General features: G+C 40.0%; 1 protein-coding gene across 2 annotated transcripts in view; it reads left to right on the top strand.

Moving 5' to 3' along the window:
• Positions 1 to 220: 220 nt before the first annotated feature.
• The window catches only part of PDK3 (pyruvate dehydrogenase kinase 3), a 56,376-nt gene continuing 34,743 nt past the window's right edge, over positions 221 to 21,853 (top strand). The window contains exon 1 of one of the 2 annotated variants that reach the window (XM_055701575.1): positions 221 to 531. In XM_055701575.1, coding sequence (XP_055557550.1) covers positions 426 to 531 — 106 coding nt within the window. In that variant the 5' untranslated portion in view covers positions 221 to 425. The remainder of the gene's footprint in view (positions 532 to 21,853) is intronic. The other variant, XM_055701574.1, reaches the window with a different exon arrangement.

The following is a 21,853-nucleotide window of genomic DNA, read 5'->3' as shown; positions in this document are numbered from 1 at the left end:
CCCGCCCCCGCCGCCGGGCCCAGCCCCGCCCCTCGCGCCGATACGCCTGCGCGTGAGGGCGCCCCGGCCGTTGGGAGTGGATAGAGCACGGGCGACACGCGCCAGGCACTCGCGCCAGGCACTCGCGCCCGCCCCGCCCCTCCCCGCCCCGCCCCTCTCGCCGGGGGCGTGCGCGTGCGCCAGGCCGGGCGGGAGCGCGCGCGCGCGCGCGGGGCGGGCAGCGGCGGGGCGGCTTCCTCCGCTCGCCCCTCCCGCCGCGCCGCGCCGGGCCGGGCCGGGCTGCAGAGGGCGACGGGCGCCGCCGCGCTGGGCGCGTCCCTGGCATGAGCGCGGGTGCCTGCGCCGCCGGCCCAGCGCCCTAGTGCCGCCGCCGCCGGGGAGGGGAGCGGAGCCGAGCGGCGAGGAGGAGCCGGCCGCGCCGCGCCATGCGGCTGTGCGGGGCGCTGCTGAAGAGCCCCATCCCCAAGCAGATCGAGTACTACTCCCGCTTCTCCCCCTCGCCTCTCTCTATCAAGCAGTTCCTCGACTTCGGTGAGTGGTGGGGCCGCCCCCCCCCCCCCCCCCCGCCCCTCCCCGCCGCCCCCCCCCCCCCCCGCCCCTCCCCGCCGCCGCGGCGGGGTGAGAGGGGTGGGGGTCACCCCGGCTCCCCCGCCGCGCAGGAGCGGCGAGGGCCCGCCCGGGCGGGGGAGCGGCGGCGGCCGGCGCCTAGGCCTCGGTTCCTCGCCTGGCAGCTGGGCGGCGGGGCCCGCCCGCCCGCGGGCGCTGGGTGCGCAGTCGCGGCGGGGGGCGGCGGGCGGTGCGCGCTGCCGCCGCGGGGCCGGCCCGGCCCGGGCTCCCTCGCCGCCGGGGCCCGCGGGCTGGCGGGGCCGTCGTGCGCCGGGCGGGCTCCTGCGGTGACAGCCAGCTGCGCGCCGCCGCCTGCCTCGGCGTCCTGGGGCGGGGGCCGGCGGGGCAGGCTGCCTCTCCTTCCTTGCACTGCTCCCAGACAGCGAGTTCCGTGGGGAAGAAGGTCAAAATAGGGGGTTTTGTCCTGGAATATTGCGAGTTTAGTGACCGAAGGAGACAGTCAATTACCAATCTTGAATGTGAGAATTTTAATCAGCCATGCAGAGATTGGCTTACTTAAACCACAGGCATGAACTCTGACAGTTCTTGTGTAGAAGACCTGTTCGTGTGCTTTAGGAAGCATTGCTGATGAATAAACAGCATGCTTTGTTTCAGAAGCACTGGATGGAAACCCAGGAGCAACTTGTGTTGCTGTTAGAAAACTGACATTTTGATCTAGATAAGCACAAACTTCTTTTATTAGTACCAGAGGTTATTGGCTCCTGCTTGCTGACACAAGAGTTGTTTAGATTTTATTATCCTATGAATGTGGCTGGTAAATATAAAGGCTGCATGTAACACCATGAAGCTTAATAGAGTGTGCCTTCATTCCACTATTAGGCTAAAGGTGCAAGAAGACAGAAAAGACCCAGTGGTGTTAACCCAGGAAGTGGTTAAAAGTGGAAACAGTTGTAGATTTATGGTAATAGTATTAGTGAAAGAATGCTGTTAAGTATAAAGAGCCAGTGCTGGGCTTGCTACCACATCTTGGTGAGACAGGATTTTCTTCCACTTAAAAAAAAAAAAAAAAAAAAAATCATTCCTTGTCCTGTGTTGTATTAAAAGGAGACCCTGACAAGAACCCATGCTTTCCTTCTCAGGTCCCTGCTCATGTCAGTTTGTTTTCATTTCCCAATGTCTTCCTTTCTGGTGCTTGTGCTCCTTATGTTGTGTCTTTCTGTACTGGCAAGAGCAATGTCCAAAACCTTAGAATATCTTTATTGTAGCCCTGTCACTGAAGAAGTCATTTCACCATTGTCTGTTTGAAATTTGTGTTTGTAAATTGTTGCTGGGGAAGTATTAATGTTTCTGAGGCTTTTCAGTTGCAATTAGACAGGTGTAAAGACTTCAGTCCTTGCTTTGATGACTTGGGTGTTCTAAGTTGTCCCTGCATTACTACTTGCTTTTAGACATCTCTTGTCTGGCAGCCTTTCAGTAATGCTTTTTTTTTTTTAATATTGTAGTATCTGTATTACTTTATGGTTTGAAAAGTGTCTCATGGTTCTCCAGGAAGAAGTAGTCTTACTATGGTTTTAAGCCTGGTTTATGTAAGTGGAAATGAACAGAGTAAGAATGGTATGTTACAGCCTGGCCAGCTCTGTTCTCTGGATGTATTCCAGTCTGTTGTCACTGGATGCGTCTATGGAATCTTGTGTGTGCATAGGCTATATATTTAAGTGTATTTATGGCTTAGGACTGAGGACTGATAGGAAGCTACATAGTTGTTGATGTTTAAAACCTCTGAAGAAAAAAATGCCTGTGGTTTAGGCTTCTAAGGTCACCAGGAGTTTCTAAGATTAGTAGGTGTATGTCACATCAGCCTTGGTAAAATTCAGCTCGATGTTAAGCCTTACGGGACACTTAACATCTCCACTTTCTCTTTAGTGCCTGTATTTACTTCGGAAGCCTCAAGTAGGAAGATTATGGCAGTTTAATCAAATTAAAACCGATGTAGTTACTTGTGTGATCCAAGGTGTTGATGGCTTTGGGTAGTTTCAGGGTTTTTTTGAGACGTCAGAGGCTTAGAGGAGAAATTGGAAACAAATCCTAAGATGCTGGTGCAAGAGTTTTACCACCTGAGGCATGGAAGGCCTGGGCAATATGCACTGTGTCAGGGAGCTACAGTACTTGCACCTGAATTACCCAAAAAAGAATTTGATGGTGGCACAGGGCACCGAGTATTCAAGAGAGCAAATAACACCAAGCGTAGGGAGCATGATACTCAAGGTGCAGTTCAGTTGTGTTTACATAGTGTGAGTGTTTGATGGGAAGAAGACACTCTTGTAGTCAGGTTATGGAAGCTACTTAATGTCTTGCTTAAAAAGCATTTTTGTTGAGCTACATAAACGTAACACTTGTGTTACAAAAACATGACTAAACTTTCAAAAAATGTTAAAGAATAATAAGCCCAAAGGAAATGCGTGAATAACCTTCTCATGGTAGTCTGATTTTCTTGTCCGAGGTACACATGTTTATTCTATTTTTAAAAAAGAGGTATTTGCACTTACTGGAATTCAAATTTATTTGGAGAAGGATTTTTTACTTTGTTTCTGACAACACTGAAACTACTTTAATATGTCTTTATGTCTTTTTTTGTATTGATTATGTTGGTTTAAACTTAATGGGCTTCTAAATTTGTCTGCAAAATCCTGGTGAGGGGAGAGAAACTATTTTTTGTGGGGCTGAAGAGTCTCTTCGAACACAGCTGGTGGCAATGTACATTGATGTGCAGCTTAGACTCCTTTTTTATTGCTAAGTAACTGTGGGTTGTATGGAATATTGTGTGTGTAGTAGGGCTGCAAAGTCTGTCCCTTTCCAGTGATATAAATTGATGTTTATTTTAAAACTTTCTCAAGTAGCTTAATTCAGTTGATTAAACCACTGTAAAAGACAGTTTGGCTGTGTAAGCTAACTCAGTAGTATTAAGAACCTGTGAAATAAAAATACTTAAAGCAGTAATTGTCAGTTGTTTTTTACAGCTGAGTCCTATTTGTGTCTACATACTATGTACTGCTATACGTGATGTACTTTCTAATCCAGCTTGTGGCTATCTTCATAGCAGTTGCAACTGTGTGAGAGGTTACTGTGTCATGGGCTTGGGACCTCTGTGTCAAAGTATGAGTGCTCAGATTCTGTGCTGTTTTTTCCTTGTGTTTGTTGTCTGTTGGCACATTCTTCTTGAATACTGTTTATTCAGTTTCTTACAAAGTATGTTTCACAAGATTCTTGTGCAATCTCAATCCTTTACAAAAGAATGGCCTTCTGTAAGTGTGTCTTAATATAAACAAGTTTTGACCTTGTTTAATGCTAGCATGTCAATCCAGGTTTATGAAGGCCTCCATAATTATTCTGGTCTGGAAAAAAACAAAACCACCACCAACTGCATTCAGCAGTGTACTTCCAAACTAGGTAGTTACTCTGGAAGTTAATTTGGTAGATTTCCAAGTGCAGGTGTTCCTTAATGACCCAGTCTGATATAAGTTCATTTCAGAAAAGATATTTTAGTTATTATAAGTACACATGTGGTTTAACATTCAGGTATGTGAGTCTTTGTACGCTTTGAGGGCTAGACTGAGGGGAAAAAAAATGCTCGTACTGGAAATCCATATTCATACAGCATCTCAGTTTAGATTTGCGTTGGCTCTAAGGTAGACCTTACAGGATGATGGGTTAATCCGAAACACCAAATGATACTCATCAGCAAGTACGTACATAGGTAACCAATCGGTCACGTATGCCTGGGGAAGTTAAATAACCCATCAGACAAGTCTGTTTGAGGAGAGTAGAGTTTCTATGTGTAGGAGTGCCCTAGCATTTCAAAAAAAGACACAGAAGAGATTTGTAGTGTGGGCAGAATGAGCTCAGCCTGGCTTGATAAGGGGTAGGTGAGCCAAAACCCTTACAGCTGTACTAATGCTGAACTGTGCCTGAGCGAGCAAGCTCCATGCAACTTCTTGGTTTGCATCGTGTTGGGGTGCCTCAGCTGACAGTAAAGATACTAACAAACATTTCATGAAATGAATGGTTGTACTGAAAAGGTTACATATAAAATTAAGCACAAATAAGGACACAGATGAAATATAAATTGTGTAATCCTTTGATCATGCATGAAAGAGTAATTTGAAGTTGTGCTAGTGCTATATTGTGAATGTATGCCAGTATACTGTACGCATGTAATGCTCTTATTGCTATTGCTCAGCTATTGCTCAGTGCCTGAGACCTTTGTGAGTCTGAGGTTTGTTTCATAAAAGACATGTACTCTGTGCTTTGGAGCTTTTTTACTACTAAAGCTATCTTGGTCAGTTGTACTCAGCTATATTCGAGCCTTTTCTATTTTAAGTCTGAAACCAAGTGTTTTGGATTAATTTTGTACCTATGAGGTTAAACTTTGCTTTTCATTAACCCTTTTTAAATATAGGTAAAACTTAATGCACTTACCCTTCCTTATTTGTCATGTTAGTGTTCATGTACCACATAGTTACTAGTGAGTTTGGACAAAAAAAAAAAAGTCACAGAATCATAGTCATTTAGGTTGGAAAAGACCTTTAAGCATGTATATACTTAGGATAGTGAATCATAGTGAATTCTTGTTGTGGAATGTGGCTTAGGCGATCCTGATTTCGTAGGTTATAATCAAAATACCTGTGGCAACTGCTACAGCTACTGGCATTGGAAAATATCACAAAGGTTGTAATTTGGTAATTTCACTGTACTGTGAACAGCTGAGCATGCAGCAGATAATCACAGTGAGTGCATGCAGTGTGGGAACTGTTGTGTCCTGGGGCATATCTGGAGGAAAGATGAGCAGTGGATCCTCCTCATTTTTACATACAGTTTTTGGTATGAAATTGTTTAGTTCATGTGGTACCTATTAAACTTAACCTGCCTTGAGGAAAAGTGCAGGCCTCTTGCTAAATGGATATAAAGAGTAAACCAGGTATTGACATTGCTGTTCATTGCTGTCAGTTGTACGTGCGGTATTAGATCAGGTTTCTGCAAGTGTTTACACTGCATGTTGTCTTGTTGGCAGCAGGCATGCATCAGCACTTGAACTGAAGATAAGCCAGGTAGCTAGCAGATACAATTTGAACAGCAAGATGTGGGGCTAGGAAAGTTAGAGAGTGAAAGCAACCTGTCTCCAGACATAATAATTAATCTTCTGACGGAAGAAGACTATTAGATTTTTTTACTCAAAAAGGTATTAGAAGTTTCCTTTTTTTTTTAACAACGCTAGTGGAGAGGCTGTGCGTCTGAGACACTTAACAAATGTAGGGCTAAAAGATACCATTAAATAATTACCTGCCATTTATTGCATCCAGCTGTGTTTTTTCTACTGCTGTTTGTGCACTGACCTTAAAACCTTTACGCTTGGTTTAAATGCATCTTCAAAAAAAATTTCTTCTTCACATGAATGTTAACCGTTGATATGCTAACCACTGGATCGGATCAGAAAGATGAACGCTAGTCAGATGTTACTGTCTTTTATTTCCATCTGACTGGCTTCAGCTTCCAACCAGCAATTTTGTTAATAGCTTTTGTTGTTAGGTTGGGATCCTTTGATGCCTGGAATATTTTCACTATGAGGTATTTGTACATTGTGATGGAGTATTATGTCTTGGTTTTGTAAAGTTAAATAGATTTGTTAAATGAGTTATTTCAAGCCTTATGAAAATACCATGGAATTATTTTTTTTTTTGCTTTTCCAGGATTTTCAATGTTGTTCTTCAAATATGTCTGTTAGAGCTTTAAATAGAATCCCAATAGGAGTTTTGCCTAGCATTGAAATAGGATCATTTTACTGCTGTTTTGTTTTTACCTTGAAAGGCCAGCCTTTTGTCAAAGTGAAAACTGGATGTGCAAGCTGGATTGTCTGTCTGGTTTTGTTCTTGAATTATTTTGGGCTTATTGCTTTTCTGTATTCAGTCCTTCATTCTCTGGATCTGAGCATGGATAAAGTTTGTGTTTCATGGTATAAAAAAGGGTCGTCTTTGGGCTGTACCACAGCAAGTAGCTGGAAGCCTTTGTTTGATGTAGCTGTTGCTATTTATAACCTTACTATTTACAACTCTGCCAGTCTCTAGCAGGCAGTGATATTCCAATACTGTATAGAATATTCAAGGGTTTCATAAGGCCTAATATTGATTGTTGTGAAGGTCTGGAAGCGTCATTGTGGTTGGATAACTTTGTTCAGTAGTCACTGTTGAACTGTGATATGATAGAGATATGTATGTGTGTAAGTACTGTGTAATGCTAGATCATGATGCATTTCATTTACAGACTTATCTGTATCAGTCACTTTTGGAGGCTGTTTCAGGAGGAAAATGTGCTTGTTCAGTAGTCACTTTTTCAGAAAAGGTTTTTCTTTCAAAATTTACACGATTTGTTAAATCTTCATTGGTGGAGTTTTGCTAAGTTCAAGAAAAATGTTAGTTTTGGTTTAATTTTTTAACTGTTTTGATTATGCAATAAAGGAACACTTCATTTCTATGACTATTCGAGACTTTATGTATTCTGAATTCAATATTTTGGTATAGTTACAGTACAAATTCCATAAATTGCTGTGGATGATCCAACTGGTTCACTGAGGCAGTAAGTTTGGTTTTGGGATTTTTTTGGCTCTTAGAATGTCTAAGCATTGGAAATTCTACCTTCAGTAGGTGATTTGACTGGCCACTTTCCTGTAAGTGTAGACTAGTAGTCTGCAAGTGAGCATCCTCCAACTGATGGAACTGATTGTGTTTTGTTTCCCTAAATGGCATAAAATTTCTTAGTCTATGTTCTGTTTGTCTTTGGACTGACCGAAGGTGCTGCTACAATCCTCTCAGGTGCTCGGAAAGGGAGATGATGTTTCACTGCATGCACACATCTGTGCATACTCAGTTTTTTGGGTTTATTTTGAAGCCTATACAGTGTTGAAGCAAACAGCTGAATGTCTTTTGGTGAAATAGAGGACAAAAATGCCTCATCTGCATGAAGCAGTAAACAGTGCTAGGATTTTTTGGTTGGTTTTGTTTGGTTGGTTGTTTTTTTTAGCAAATAACGGAAGTGACAGAGGGTACAGTTTGACAGAAATTGAGGGCTTGCAAAACTACTTTCTGGAGGGATAAAAAGATGTTTGGGATACTTTTCCAGAAACTGGTAGAAATTGTTGAAGCGCCTGCTTTAGGCTAGATTTGGATTAATAGGGAGGTGCTTGAAAATCTGAAACAATTAAAATTTGATGAAAATTACCATGAATTGATAGCATTCTTTCCCCTCGAGAATGAAAGAAATGACAGCTAGTGATTTTAAAGTAGCGTAACTTTTACAAGCTAAGGAAATAGGTAGATAGAGTCTCTCCTAAGATATAAGGAATATAAGATGATCCAATAATTTCAGCAAGAGAAATTCTGATGCAGGCAAAAGATGAGAGAAGTACAGCACTGTTAGGAATTCCAGAAATACTGTTCACTAAAAAAAATCACATGAAAACTTGAGGCAAGGACATATGTATTGGGTTGCAGTACAAATAACAGCAAAGGTGAAAAGTCATGGAACAGAAAAGCAGAGAAAAAGGTGCTGTGATAGCTTAATCAAATAATCACTACACTTCAGAACTCTCCCCAATTACCATAAACTAAGTACATTATGATAAAGACTGCTGAGTTAATCTTTGCTTTGATCTTCAGAAGAAGATAAATTTTATCCAGCCACTTAAAGGAAATCACAACTTTCCCCTGTCCCTGATACAAATTTTAGATAAGCTGAAATAGTCTAGATCCTCTTGGCTCAGTGGGTGCCAGTAAGCCAGTGCTTTGTGTTGTGGGTAGCTGAATACTTCCTTCTGCAGATACCAGTGGCCTGGTGTAGCACAGCTGTTGCTTACGGTATTTATGGAAATAACCAGTGGTGGTGGCCCCAGGATTGTGGAAGTAGGAAAATACACAGCTCGTCTTCCAAAGCAAAGGAAGAGGAGGATGTTAGAGTTAAGTCAGGTTGACTGAAGTAGCTGAAAAAATGATAGAGCTAATAATGAAGTAACATAGGTGAGCACCAAGAAGTAACAAGGTGGTAGAGACAATAAATTGTGTTGAAGCAGTCTGATTTGCAAGTTAATTTGATGTTTGCGAAGACAGCAGCAGTAGATGCTGTACCTGGCTTTTTATTAAGTTGTTGCACAGTCCCATGTGAAAGTCTTAATTTTAAAAAACACAGAAAAAACTGTGGAATAACTTTAAGATGAGATTGCTGTGTAGTAGATGCCTAGCGTTCTGGCAGGCTGATGCTGTCACGGCAGCTAAGCACCCACGCCGTGCTCGCTGCCCTCCTCCCACCCCCAGTTGGCATGGGGGAGAGAACAGGAAGGGCATGAGTGAGAAAACTTGTAGGTCAAGATAAGGACCATTTAATAAGCAAGGCGAGAGGAACAGAAACAAGTGATGCAAAGCACTCACTCGCTACTTCCCACGAGCAGACTGATGCCCAGCCGGTCTCAGTGTAATGGCTGTCCTGCAGCCTTCCAGCCTCTTACCCACCCCCAAACCTAGGGTAGTGGTTGAGTGCAGGAGAAAGAGAGAAAGCCTTCCTGCTTTCTCATGCCATTTCTATGCAAGTACTGTTCAGCAATAACCAGAACACAGGTGTGTCATCAATGCTTTCAGTTACAAATCCAGTGCACAGCACCTTATGGGTTTCTGTCAGGAAACCTGATTCCGTCCCAGCCAGACTCAGTACATGCATTTATGAAGAACACTTCATATTATACTCTTGTGTTTCACCAGCAGTCATTGATCTTCACAGCACTGATCTGAGGAGAATGAGTAGTATTTCTCCGGTTCCCCATGGCCCAAAACAATATATGATAGTATTAGTTTCGGAATTGTTTTATCTAACTCTGTAGTTACTGTATTAAAGCAGCTTTTCTTGATGCCTGTTATCCTTAATATATTAGTGCTTTTGAAAAGCCACCTTTTCCCCCAAATTGCTAAAGTATTTTGCAGGCAGCTGCTTGCTTAAAAATACATTTATGATTTTGTGTGTGTTCCTGGAGTCAGATAAATGCAATTTTTCTTCCTGGAATGGTGGGTTGAAAGGATGGGTTAGAGCTGTGTCTCTGAGATTCTTCTTTTTCTGATGATTTGTGTGTTATAAGAGACTATTATACTGACACTTTTTCCCTCTGAACCTTTCTATGTGAATGTGTCTCTTAAATGTTTCTTTGCCCTGTTTAAATTATTGTCTTTGCTTGGGAAGGAGGCTACTCTTACCCTGTGTGTGTGTGTGTACAATTATATATATAAAAAAAATAATTGGCACATTAATTTGTAGTCAACGTAAAGTAACACAGTATTGTAAATACTTTCACTGACTTAATGGCTAAAATAGTACATTTGTGCAAATTTTAGTTGATATTTTTCAGAATTAGGTTTAAGAATGTGTGAATAGAGAAAGAGGCAAAGTTAAAAAGTTACAAAGCTACTTTTTGCTAAAGAAAAAAACCCTTACATTTTAACTGCTACTTCTTTTAGTCCTTGTTTATGCTTTTCTTAATTTTATGGACTGGATAAATCCATTAAAACCCTGGTAACTAGCAGTGGCATAGAGGAATACTCAAATCTTCTTTATTGCAGAGTGGTTTGTCAATCATCAGAGGCATATTGTAATAGTGTTTTAGTAGTCTTAATACATTTCACCTCACTGAGACAAGGGAAGCTGGACTGTGTGGTTATTAGAAGTATTTTTATGTAATTGATACTAACTGTGTGAGTCTTTGCTCATAAATGTAAATTTTATTTAGGTTGGAGATTTGGAATAACTTTTCCTTTGGCATGTTGACAGGGACTAAAGGATAAAGAGGAGATTTTTATTTTTTCTGGAACAGTTTGTGAGAATTGTGGAAGTTTACCGTAAGGGTTAGGGAGGAGGTTGTCAAAGCTATGAGAGCTGTTAAAAATTTGGAATATCTAATTGTAATCCTCAGTGTAAAATGTGTCTTCACCTTTTATGGGAGGAAAAGGTGGTTATAAGCTCAGAGGAGCAAAACTCTTTTCTGGTCAGTTTATTGTAACAGATGGAGAATAAAGTTTCCTTGGCTTGGTGTTTTAAGTCTCGTCTACATTTTAAAAAAATCAAACTTGTTTTAAAATTTTGAGACTTACCAGAACAAAACACTGAATGTGTTTTGTCCAGGATCTCCAGTTTGAAAGCCCTAGAGCCCCTCTGCAGTGAGGGCTGGGCTGACAGGCCATGGGGTATGCGTGCCTCTCCTGCGCCCAGCCTCTTCTCTGCTTGGGTCTCAGGAGCGCTGGTGGAAGAGGAGCTGATGTACTCGGAAGAGCCACTTTCTTTTAGAGGCTCCTTGTGCTTGGTTAGAGAGGGAGTCTTAGGGTTGCGTGGATAGCTCTAGTATCAGGCACCTGAACATGGCTTCTCCTAAGAACGTTTTTGGCTCTTTGCCTGTCGTGTACTGTGAGGAGTGCCGGTGATGCAGGCAAGACAGAGCTTCAGTGCTAAAATGATTCATCTGACTTTCAGCCTGCTCCCAAATTGCCCCAAGGAAAGACTGTGTGTCTAAAAAAATAATACAGCCTGTGGGTAATTGCTTGACCTGCTCTGCATTTTAAATGTTATAGATCCTTTTGATTACTGTCCTTTCTCTTTAGAAATGCTTTAAAATACTCAGTTATTTCATTAGAACTGAGTGGTAATCAGTTAAACATTAGTTTTAGATCAGGGATGCTTATTTTAAAAATATCTTGCTTTTATTTCAATTTAGGTTGTTTTGTATAATATGTGGTACTGGTTTATAGCTTTTACAAGTTGGTTGCCTGATAATCCATGTCTCTTGACAGAGACATATGTCTTCCCTTGAGTCTTTTCTAAGATAAGGCTGTGGCTTTTAGTTAAAATTAATGATTGCAGTTTGGCTGAGACTTTGATAGATCTGCAGTGTATTGTGCATCTGTTAATTCCCTTTGTGTATCTGTTCTAGTTCAGTAGTAAGCTAAGGTTCTTTCCAGCTCAGTCAGTTTCAATCTGGAGGGCCATTTACTTGAAACAGGCAATGAAGTTTACAAGTTCTATATTGTAACTTAATACATATTATTACGATGTTATTTATTACATTACTGTAGAGCTGGTGTAATAATACATGTAGTGATTTTGTCCATGTTGAGCTATCCAGTTGTGCTAATAATGACAGCTGTCTGACATTTTGTCCTTAACCTGCATTTACCTGAAAATGTGAACTTTCTCTTGACATCAGTGGTATTCATCTATATGGCCATAGTAATTAATACACATATGACATAAGCAAGTTGACTCTTTCAGAGATTTTTGGAAATAAATGGAGATGGGTATATTTTTTCTGTATATAAACTGAAGAGTAGTTATTTAATTTTTAATTACTTAAGTTGAAGCCTAGACCTTTGTGAATGGGATTTGGACTGGTCATTTAGACAACAGAATATGATCTTGTGTGTTCTCATTAGTGAATGGTATCCTGAAATTTTCCTTCAGAACAGAAAGTAAATGCTGCAGTTGGCCTGGCAGTCAGAGAGTGCTTGAATCAGTTGTTAGCTGAATTGCATAAATCAGAAATGGTTTATTAAGCTCGACTGTTTCTGTACTTCAGCTCTGGTAATTCATCTGTATGCTGTCACATGACTGTTGGGAAGTTCAACTGAAACCCAATTAGTATGTCACTTTGCTAGTTTGGGTCATAATTAGCAGTGAAATGCAGAGTATGAGTCAGTGGGTGTACAACTAAATTCTCATCTATGAACTTAATTTAGATTGAGAAGACTCGAGCACCTCTGTGCTTCCCCTTAGACTGCAAGGATGCAACTTGTAATGGGTATTGGAGTGAAGGAAAGAAGTTTTGTGGGAAAGCTTACTTGCAGACTTCATTTCATCTGGTTTTCTGGCAGTAGTTTAACAAAACCTAATTGTTCAGACTTCAAAAAAGTGATACATTTATTATATTCAGTAGAATCTAAAAATACTTTCTTGTCCTTAATTCTTGAAGCTTCACATTTTTGTAACTTCAGAGTTTCTTGAGTTTTCTTATTTATAGAATACTTGCACAGAAATCAACCTCTGTGCTGGTCATATATGCTAAGTGAAAGCATGTCCTTGAAACAGGGCACTTCAGTGAAAAAATTGTAGGTGTTGGTGGAAGTAGCCTTAGAGAGCAGCGATGGAACTTGGGCTGAAGCTTAGGTCTGAGACATCCAGCGCCAGGCTGAATACCTAAGGTTAGTGTGAGCTGGATTCTTACATTTGGCTGTTTGCTGGTTATCCATGTTGCAACAGCTGTACAAGCCGTGGTGGTTATCTGTAGCACAACATGGTAGGTCAGACAAGGGAATACAGTTTCAATGTACAGCTTGGTTGGAGGCAGCCTGCGGTAGTGAGTGAGCATCAGCGAGAGTCAGCATCTCCAGTTATGTTGTGTGTGTTCTTTTCCCCTTTGCTTCATTGTCTTCATTGAGTTTTACAAAGTCCTGGCTTCTACCAAACAAACTCTATATGCTTTTTTGTGGGATTGGTATTTTTAGTGATTGGTGTGATAAATACATAACAGTATGCTGAAAATGTCTTTATTTCTGTTGGGGAGTAGGAATGCTTTTGGAGTTGGGGTTGTTTTGGTTGTTTGTGGGTTGTGGTGGTTGGTGGTTGTTTGGTTGTTTTTTTTTGTTGCCACATTTATTGGGGCTGTACAAGCATAGCTTGTTTGCCTTTTAATATGTAGGCCATGATCCTGAAATGGTGTATAACCAGTAAAACTAATTGATCCTTCTTTAGTTCTGTTTTCCTAGCTTCAGCAGCAGCAAGTTAATAATTATAGCCTTTGCTCAGTCTGCTCTGACGTCTTGATCTTTTTGCAAATTTTTTTTGAAGATTTATCCATCCTTGTGCTTTGCTTTTTTATTTTGCTTGCCTGTACAGGAGCTAAAAAGTATTCTGGAAGCTCAAGAGGAAAGAGTAGATATGGTCCATCGCTCCCGCCTTCCTGTCTGTCTTTATTTTGCCATAGAGAAAAGAAATAGTAGTAGTTTCACAGGGATAGGTGACATGCTTCTGACCTTGTTTTTATGAATTCTGAATGGAGTTCCTCCTCAGATGTGCAATAGGTGGGACTTTCATGCTTTTGAGTCTTAAAGTAGTGTGCTATCTAATGTCTCAGCTTGGTCTTAGATACACAGTTAATGGAGAGAACTAGACCTCTGGGTGCAATGAAAAGACTAAAAAGAGCACTTTGTTTCTTATTTTCCTGTCTCCTCTGACAGATAAAGTGTTAATACTCGGAATCTACTGATGCTTTTATGATGGGACCTCAGCAGTCCAGTACCTGCTAGGGATGTGACAGCCATATTAGGTCTTCAAAGCAGGTGACTTTGATAATCACCTGTGAAGGACTGCTGCTCTAGCCTGTTCTCAAATGGGTTTTTCATGAATGTGGGAAACTGGCAGCTGAAGTGAGAGCATTTGATAATATTTTGGAGGAGCCAGAGTTCATAGTCTCATGCTGAGTTTCTGCCCCCTTCTGCAGCGAAATTGAGGTTTGCGTGCAGCCTTCTGTATGGAATTAATCCTTTTGTAATCTGAATCTTGGACAGCATGGCAATTTTTAGAGTTTGCCAGAATTCAAGGTCTGCTGCATGTGTGTGAATAGCCTCTACGTTGTTTGTGCCTCTTGATGCAGGACCCAGAACCAAAGTTTTCACTAGGACCAGCTTTGCAACAGTTGTCTAATGCCATCACAGGAAGGAACTAAAAAGAAACTGGTTTAGAGGGAGCTCTGTGGTGAATGTTCATTCCTTCCAATTGAAAAACACTCTTTTCCCCAGCTATGTGCTACAGGCATATAATCCCTAGAGCCTGAAAAAGTGGGCCTTGTTTTCAACATCACATTTGTTCTCCATTTCTTAGCACTCTGGGATAGAAGGTGAAAGAGAAAAATGAGGAAGAGGTGAGTAAATCTTCAGAGAAGGGTTGAATCCCAGAGAGGGGAAAATAATTAGGAGAGAAAACTGAAAGTAAACTCTGCTTCCCGTGTTTCCTTTGGATTGAAGGTCCACCAGTGATAATATTGATATATAAACCTTGAAATATTCCACTTTCAATCTTTTCCCATCTGATGGTATTGCATTTAGAAGACCTAATGTGTTCAAGCCTGCTTTTGTATGACCTGCGTTACCATGAAGTTTCTGGATCATATTTTATTTCTATGTTTTCTTATCTTGCCCCCCATCCTCTGATAACTAATTAAATAAATGTCATGATTTCTTTTTTGGGGGAAATGGTTAACATCTTTTCACATCTAAGAAAATTGATTTTTTTTTTTTAGATATGAATACCTTCTGGGTGAACTTTTTAGGAAATCTGCATGTCTTACTGTCTTAAATAAGTTTAGCTATATTCTCAAACTTGAGCAAGGATAGTCAAATCCGTTCTTCAGGTGTGTTACACTTCACTGCAAAAGCTGATCCACCCTCATTAAGAGATACCCTCTCATGGATGGTGACCATTCCAAGTGCAGCAGTGTTTGTGTAGGTGCAATTCCCACTGTATTCTTACAAGCCCTGGCTTGTTTCTGTCACGTGTAAGGATGTTATATGGGGAGTTGTCCACAGAATGTTCTTCACTGACCTTAGTTAGATGTAAAGTCTAGGAGATCACCGCTTAATCCTTGTTTCACTAATACACCTTCTCATTTTCACTATGTTGAAGGCTTTACCTGTTGTAAGACTGTTACACTGGCTTGTATTTGAATGTACTTAAGAGTCTGAAGATGGGCATCACAATCTCTTCAGTGCTAGCTTTGAACTGTAGAATTGAAGGTGGCAGAGAGGAGGCTGTGAACATGCTTTTATATGTGATTTTTATATAGGGTGACTGATCAGCCTAGACAGGTAAGATTGTTCAGAAGACTGAAGATGGTAGAGCATTTATTAAACAACCTCTTTTGTGAAGTCTTTTTGAAGATCTGCTGTGGTGACATTTGATATTTCTTTCAGTTTTGTGCTAAGAAGGCATGCAGTAGTAATCACTTGAAGTAATTTGAAGATTACTTCCTTTACAAATATCTTTTTATTGCCATTTTTTTTTTCAAAGTAAATAATTTATGCAATCTGTGCTGTGTTTTTACGAACTCTGACTTGCTTCAGAGTTCTTGCTTTTTGCTTGTTTCTCTCCCTATGGAAAATTGTACTTTCTTTTTGCAGGTAATTGATGATACATGGCCATCACTTCCTTTCTCTTGGGTTAAGAGAGAACTAGGGCTACAAAGAATGTTAGGCAGTGTTCAGTCTAATCTCCAGTTCAGAGAATGAATCAACTAGCTTAATGTAGTTTTGGGCAGATGTCTAATTTCACTAGTAAAAGAGATGGCAAAAAGGCAGAGCAAGTTGTTGTCTTTTACAGCATTTACATCAGGAGGTTTCTGTCAAATTTTGACTTGCATCTTCTGCAGTTTGAATCTAATACTTGTTTGGTCCTTCATAGACTAGGTGATTTTTGCCTCCTCTGTAGTGAATTGTAAGGCTTTGAAGAGTGTTTCTGTATTCTTTATCAATTTCTTCTTAGGTAAATCCAATTAAATTTATTCATTCCTTTGTCACAGACTGTTTTACTGTTGTAGTCATCTGGACTTCTGCTTGGTCCATCTACTTTTTCAGAACATGCTCAGAAATTGTGATTTACCAGTGTTGCATAGCATGGGTTATTTTATGTGTCTGTTTCCTTTGTCCTCTTTGGTCCAATTCTGGATTAAGTTGTAAGCACTGTAAGCATGATCTGGGAGTTTATTCACCAGCCTGAAAGTATAACTTTAAGAAGAATAAAAATCTTAAAATAATCTAGCCTCTTGACCCTGAATTAAAATCTAGTCCCTTAGAAAACAGAGTTACTTCATAGGGTTATTTTCTACCATGAAGAGTAGTGCGGGGCTGCTTTGTTCCCTGCAGTAGAGTAGACCTATAGCAAAGAGCTGGTACGTTGCATGGTTTATTCTTTGTTGCCTTAATCTGATACTCCTCAATGAAGGAAACCTGTTTTAGTGCCTGACTTAAGAATTTGATCTGCATAATTTTTCCACTTAAACCAACAAAACTGAATTATTGTTCAGTTGAAGTCAAGTATTGCTGTATTACAGACACTGGGAAATGTTTGTGTGTGTAAAATTGTGAACCCTATGTATCATGTAATGTCTTTATTTTCCTTGGTTTGTGGATAGGAAGTGTTTCACTTCCCATGAGTCTTCTAATATTTCCATTTTCAGTTTTTTAAAAGCATGCTTTTAAAGACATGTATTTGCTTTGTGTGTTTCTGGGTATATAAATGTATGTGTATGAAATAAAATGGATGCTGTCCACTAGAATGTCCTTTTTTGGCTGTTGTGCTTGCATTAAATATTATCAATTTGGGTGGAAGGAGTTTTATAAAGCATAATTAATTCTAGAGATTACTTGTATACTTAATGAAAGGGTCAAATTTGCAATGTCAGCATTATATCTGCCCTTGATTCTTTAAAACATTGTTAACAAAGCAGAGTATTGCTTAATTCTTATGTAGAAATGTTAGAGTTCTTTATCTTTACAGAAATTAATGCAGAACCTGTGAAAACTAAAATAATTGCATTTCTGATGCACTGTTCTGAAAGGGTTTCCTAATTTTCCTAATGCAGAATCTTAGCTGTCTAATAGATTATATACCTCAGAAATGGTATTTAAAATCTTCCAACAACTCAACAGTTCGAGATGGGAACAGTTACTCTTGATGGATTTATATATCTCCAGAAGTGGGAAGGTTTCCTTCATTTTTGTTTTTTTTCCCATTAATGTGTTCAGGACTAGCTAACCTATGCAGTGAAATTCTGTTGGGTTTTGAATAAATCTGAAGATTTGGACTGTTGTTCTGTGTTCTCATGGGTAGCAAGATATTGGAGGGTGACTATAATGCAGCTTACAGAAGCATTTCCAGTAGATATGTAGCTAGAAACAGTTAATTCAAGAAACAGCGTTCAGACTTTTTGGTAAGCTGTAGAGGATCCAAGACTTCCAGGTGCTGTGGTTTCTTGGATGTTCTCTCCTTTCTAGTCTTTCTAATCTCTCATATGTGGCATTGGGAACTTCAAACTCATCCTTGAGTTGGTGTTTCTTTCATTAGTATAGTGTAGCATGTGGGCTGATCCAGAAATGAGGTGCTGGTATTGGAAACCTATGCAGCTGCCAGTCTAAGCATTATATCTAAGGATATAATTTTTTTAGCTGTTTTTATTAAGATGAAAATAGTCCCAAACTTCTGACTTGCAGAAAATTTTCTGCATCTTGACATATTGCTCCAAAACTTTTAATCTGCTTTAAAATCTTTAAAAAAGCAAACAAAATGCTTTAAAATCTTCTCAAATACTTTACTTCTAAGTATTAAAACCACAAGTTGAACAAACAGCTTTTTGTTATGCTCATTTGTTACTAGTGCTTGAAATCTAAATTTAGGTATTTGACAAGTAAGCAGAAAGTACATAATTACCAAGATTGTAGAAAGAAACAGCTATGCTGTCTCAGCAGATCATTCTTCACTTAAAATGAATATATATTTGTTTTGAAATGCTTTAGGATGAAATGTTAACCTAGCTTTTATTCAAATAACTCAAACTCAGCATGAATATAAAAGTCATGCAGAAACCCTTAGTTATTACAGGTGTAAGATTTTAATGGAAGTACATCCGGCATTCAGAGAAAGTTGAATCTAAAACTTTGGAAAAGTGTTTGGTGGGTTAGCTCTTTTTAATTTGAACCTAATCATATACTTAGAAAAAGTATAGGTGGAATGCACTAGTAAAGAAAGTGAGATAACCCCTCCCCCTAATTAATCACTAATAGTTAAATAATGAGTAGTAATGGACTGTAAAAGTGGAGGCCTTGCCATAGGTTTAATTTCAAGGTGGGAATGCTGCATGGGTAGTTTTATTAGAACTTTTCTGTTCCTAGCAGCGTAGGTTTCGTTTTGTTTTCAGTTGAACGTTGAGGTCTTGCTTCCCCGTATTGCAGCTCAGGGTCTGTTTCTGCCCATTGACAGGATGGCTGTTCTAAGGTGGAGCCCCAAGCTTTTTGTTTCTTCTTAAGTCTTGAATGCTTTTGCTTTTTATATCCTGTCTCTGGGAGAAACTTACATACTGTATTTAATCAGTAGTTGCACTGATGTTTGTAGGACTACTCAAAATAGTAAGACTACAAATAAAATGTGTGAAGCTTTTCCTTTATGCCACTGATCATCATATTGCATGTTCTGACCATAGTCTTCTGCAGTATTCTTGTAGTTCAGTGATTTATAGGTGAAAATTCATGAGTCCTCAGAGTTAAAAATCAATGTTAATGTCATATAATTTGACAAGATACATAAAGCTGTATTGTGGTGCACTGCTTCAAGTGTAAAAACAGTGGGCCTTCTATTAGTAATTCATAACAAAAGCTGTACTCCTAGTATATTATAGCACCATACTTCAACCATCATGTAACTACGTTCTGCCTTGAAGTCTGCTGCTACTGTTGGTCTTCAAGGTATTGTAAGTAAACAACTCTGTCCCAGCACCCATGGTTTCGGAAATAAAGTTAAATACAGCCCTTGATGCTTAGCGCAATCTGCACTAGGGCATAAGATTACTGTATTCTTTCTTCCATTAGAAGTCATACAAAGGTAAGCAGGTCATTGTTTTATATATTTATATTATTAACTTCTTGGGGGTTGCAGTGTGAATCAAGGAGAGATTATTCACAAGTTTCACTTTCACTTCAACCTTGAGAGTGACTTGAAATTCGCTTGAACTATAACCGATGTATTTAAGCTGACTTTAGACTACAGTGTTTAAGACAAGAGCCTGATTCTGGCAATGCATATTGATCCAGCAAGGGTGATAACAAAATCAGGAAAGAATGCTAATTTTGTAAAAAGGTGTAACAAAGCAAAAAATAAAACCAGCCTATAAAAACAATATCCGCCTGTAGGCTAAACCTGCAAAAGTGGCGTTACAGCTTACTAGAATGCTGTTTCTCGAAAGACCTTTAGAATTTAGACTTGTGTAGGATAAATTGTATTAAGTAAATGCCTAACTTATAGAGTCAGATTTTATTTTTTGCACTTAGTAGGATGTCCCTCATTTTGATGAACATGGTTGTATAGGTGTTGCTGAGCGGAACAGCAGCCAAGGAGCAACTGTTAGGGCTTGGTAAGCTTTTTGCTTTGGAAGCTGGAGGGTGTCTTAATTATTGCTGATCCTAGTGAATAGCCATTCTCTCTTCCCATGCAAGCGCTGTTTGGCAAGCTGGTTACAGACCTCTCACTAGAAGCCGAAGCAACTCTGTGGAGGCTCTCAGATAAATTGCATACAGCTAAGCAGTTGATACTGTGACTGTGTGCCCCAAATCAAAAAGAGATACTGAAGTTACGGTGAAGCAAGCCTTCAAGTTCGGCAGGCTTGAAACAGAACTTCCTTTCCATTTTCTGCACTGGGCACGCAGAGGGACCCCAAAGAGCTCCGTACCTGAAACGTAGCTGTACGTTAGAGCAAGGCAACTCCTTAAAAAGAGACAGTTCAGAACTGCAGGGGTGAGACAGACTGAATAGAGGTGTGCCCTTCCTCTTGGAGCAGACGAAGTGGGACTGTGTCCATGAAGGGCCTCTGTGCCCTTTCACAGACTCCTGCAGGCTGTGGGTGCTTGTTCATCAGTTCCTCATTCTCTCTCCTGGGCTGTCTTTCATTCCTTTTGCCTTTTATTGCCTAGAAAATAACTGAACTTGCTCTCAGTTACTTCTGGGGAGAAGCAGTTGTTGTCTTTGTTCCTGAGGGTTTTTCCAGCCCGGAAGGTGTAGGGGTGACTAGTTGGAGAGCTTTTCCTGGTGTCCATCCACAGTCTTCCTAAAGACCTACTGTATATAGTGATTTGTGAACAAACAAATGCTGTAGGTACTTAATTGAAGGACTGAACTCTTAAATTATTACTGTTCTTTACAGAAAACAACAATGTGATGTCTTGTTTTCTTTGCCTAATTTTGGCAGGGTGTGTGTATTTGTAATTGAAGATGGAAAAGCAAGTAAGTGAAGTAGGTCTAAATATTTGTTGGAAGAACAGTAATAGAATTGCTGATGCTAATAGGATTTAACGATCCACTGATGATACCTAAATAAGCAAGAAAAAAGGGAAACCCGAATCCTTTGTGCATATTCCCCCAAGCTTGTGTTACGGTTTTGGAACTAATCCATCAATGCATGTTACCTATGCAAAGAAGGTGAAAACTCTGCTGTTCAGCTGATTATAATGGAACGGTCTTAAAAAGTATCACCTTGATTGTGCTGGTTGCATTGTATTTGAGTCTTTCAAATTGCAAATCTCAGTGATTATGTGCCTAGCAGTGCTTTTAACGCTTTCTGGTTTGCTTGAACATAATTCATAACTCTTGTATTATACCTTCACTCACAAATTTTGCAGGCAGTTGTACTGGTTATCATCACAAAAGGCATTTGCTGTCTTTCTAGACAAAAGCAGAATACTGACTGTTTACAAGCAAAACACTGGGTTTTTTGTTTGTTTGTTTTTTAAATTTACCTGAATTTTTTTAGAAATTAGTTATGGTGGGGAGTTCCCCCACTTGTGAAACATTGCAAAATACAGAAAAGTGTGCCAGGTCTGATCTTCCAATGAAACTATCTGGGCAAGAGTCTTAACATCTTATACTTTAAAGTATTTGTAGTTAAAGTTTTACAGATATTTCCAGTAACTAGTTTAGCTTAAGAATGCTATTAGTCATGTCAGTCTTCTGGTTCGTGTAGGGTGACTGCAGAGAATTACCACGGTTACTAGGTCCACAGCAAAGTATTGTTATCTTATTGGATCCCTTTTACTTGCTTTCTGACTGGGTTTTTAAAATTTTATTTTTTTTTAAATACTGTGCTGGATAAAAACCTATTTTAAAAGTGAATGTCCAAGATAATGTCAGCTGCAGCTCTTCAAATGGGAATGTGACAAACACAGCACTTTCCTTCCAGGTAGTGAGTATCTTGTAGGCTGGTCCTAGGAGGGATGATGACCTTTGTTTTTTCCAGGTGCTGCTGAAATGTTTAGCTATTTAGTAGGTTTGAAGAGCTTGTGATGTGAAACATCAGCCAGCTGTTGCCATTCTGGTTTGTCCCTTTATTTTCACTCCTTTACCCTCCATCATGTGTGTGGCATGGACTTTTTAAAAGCTCACTGTAGTAGAAGAGTCATAC

Source organism: Falco cherrug, chromosome 2 (genome assembly GCF_023634085.1).
Source record: "Falco cherrug isolate bFalChe1 chromosome 2, bFalChe1.pri, whole genome shotgun sequence".
Lineage (NCBI taxonomy): Eukaryota > Metazoa > Chordata > Aves > Falconiformes > Falconidae > Falco > Falco cherrug.
The sequence above is the reverse complement of the archived record's forward strand: the minus strand, read 5'-3'. Positions and strand labels throughout refer to the sequence as shown.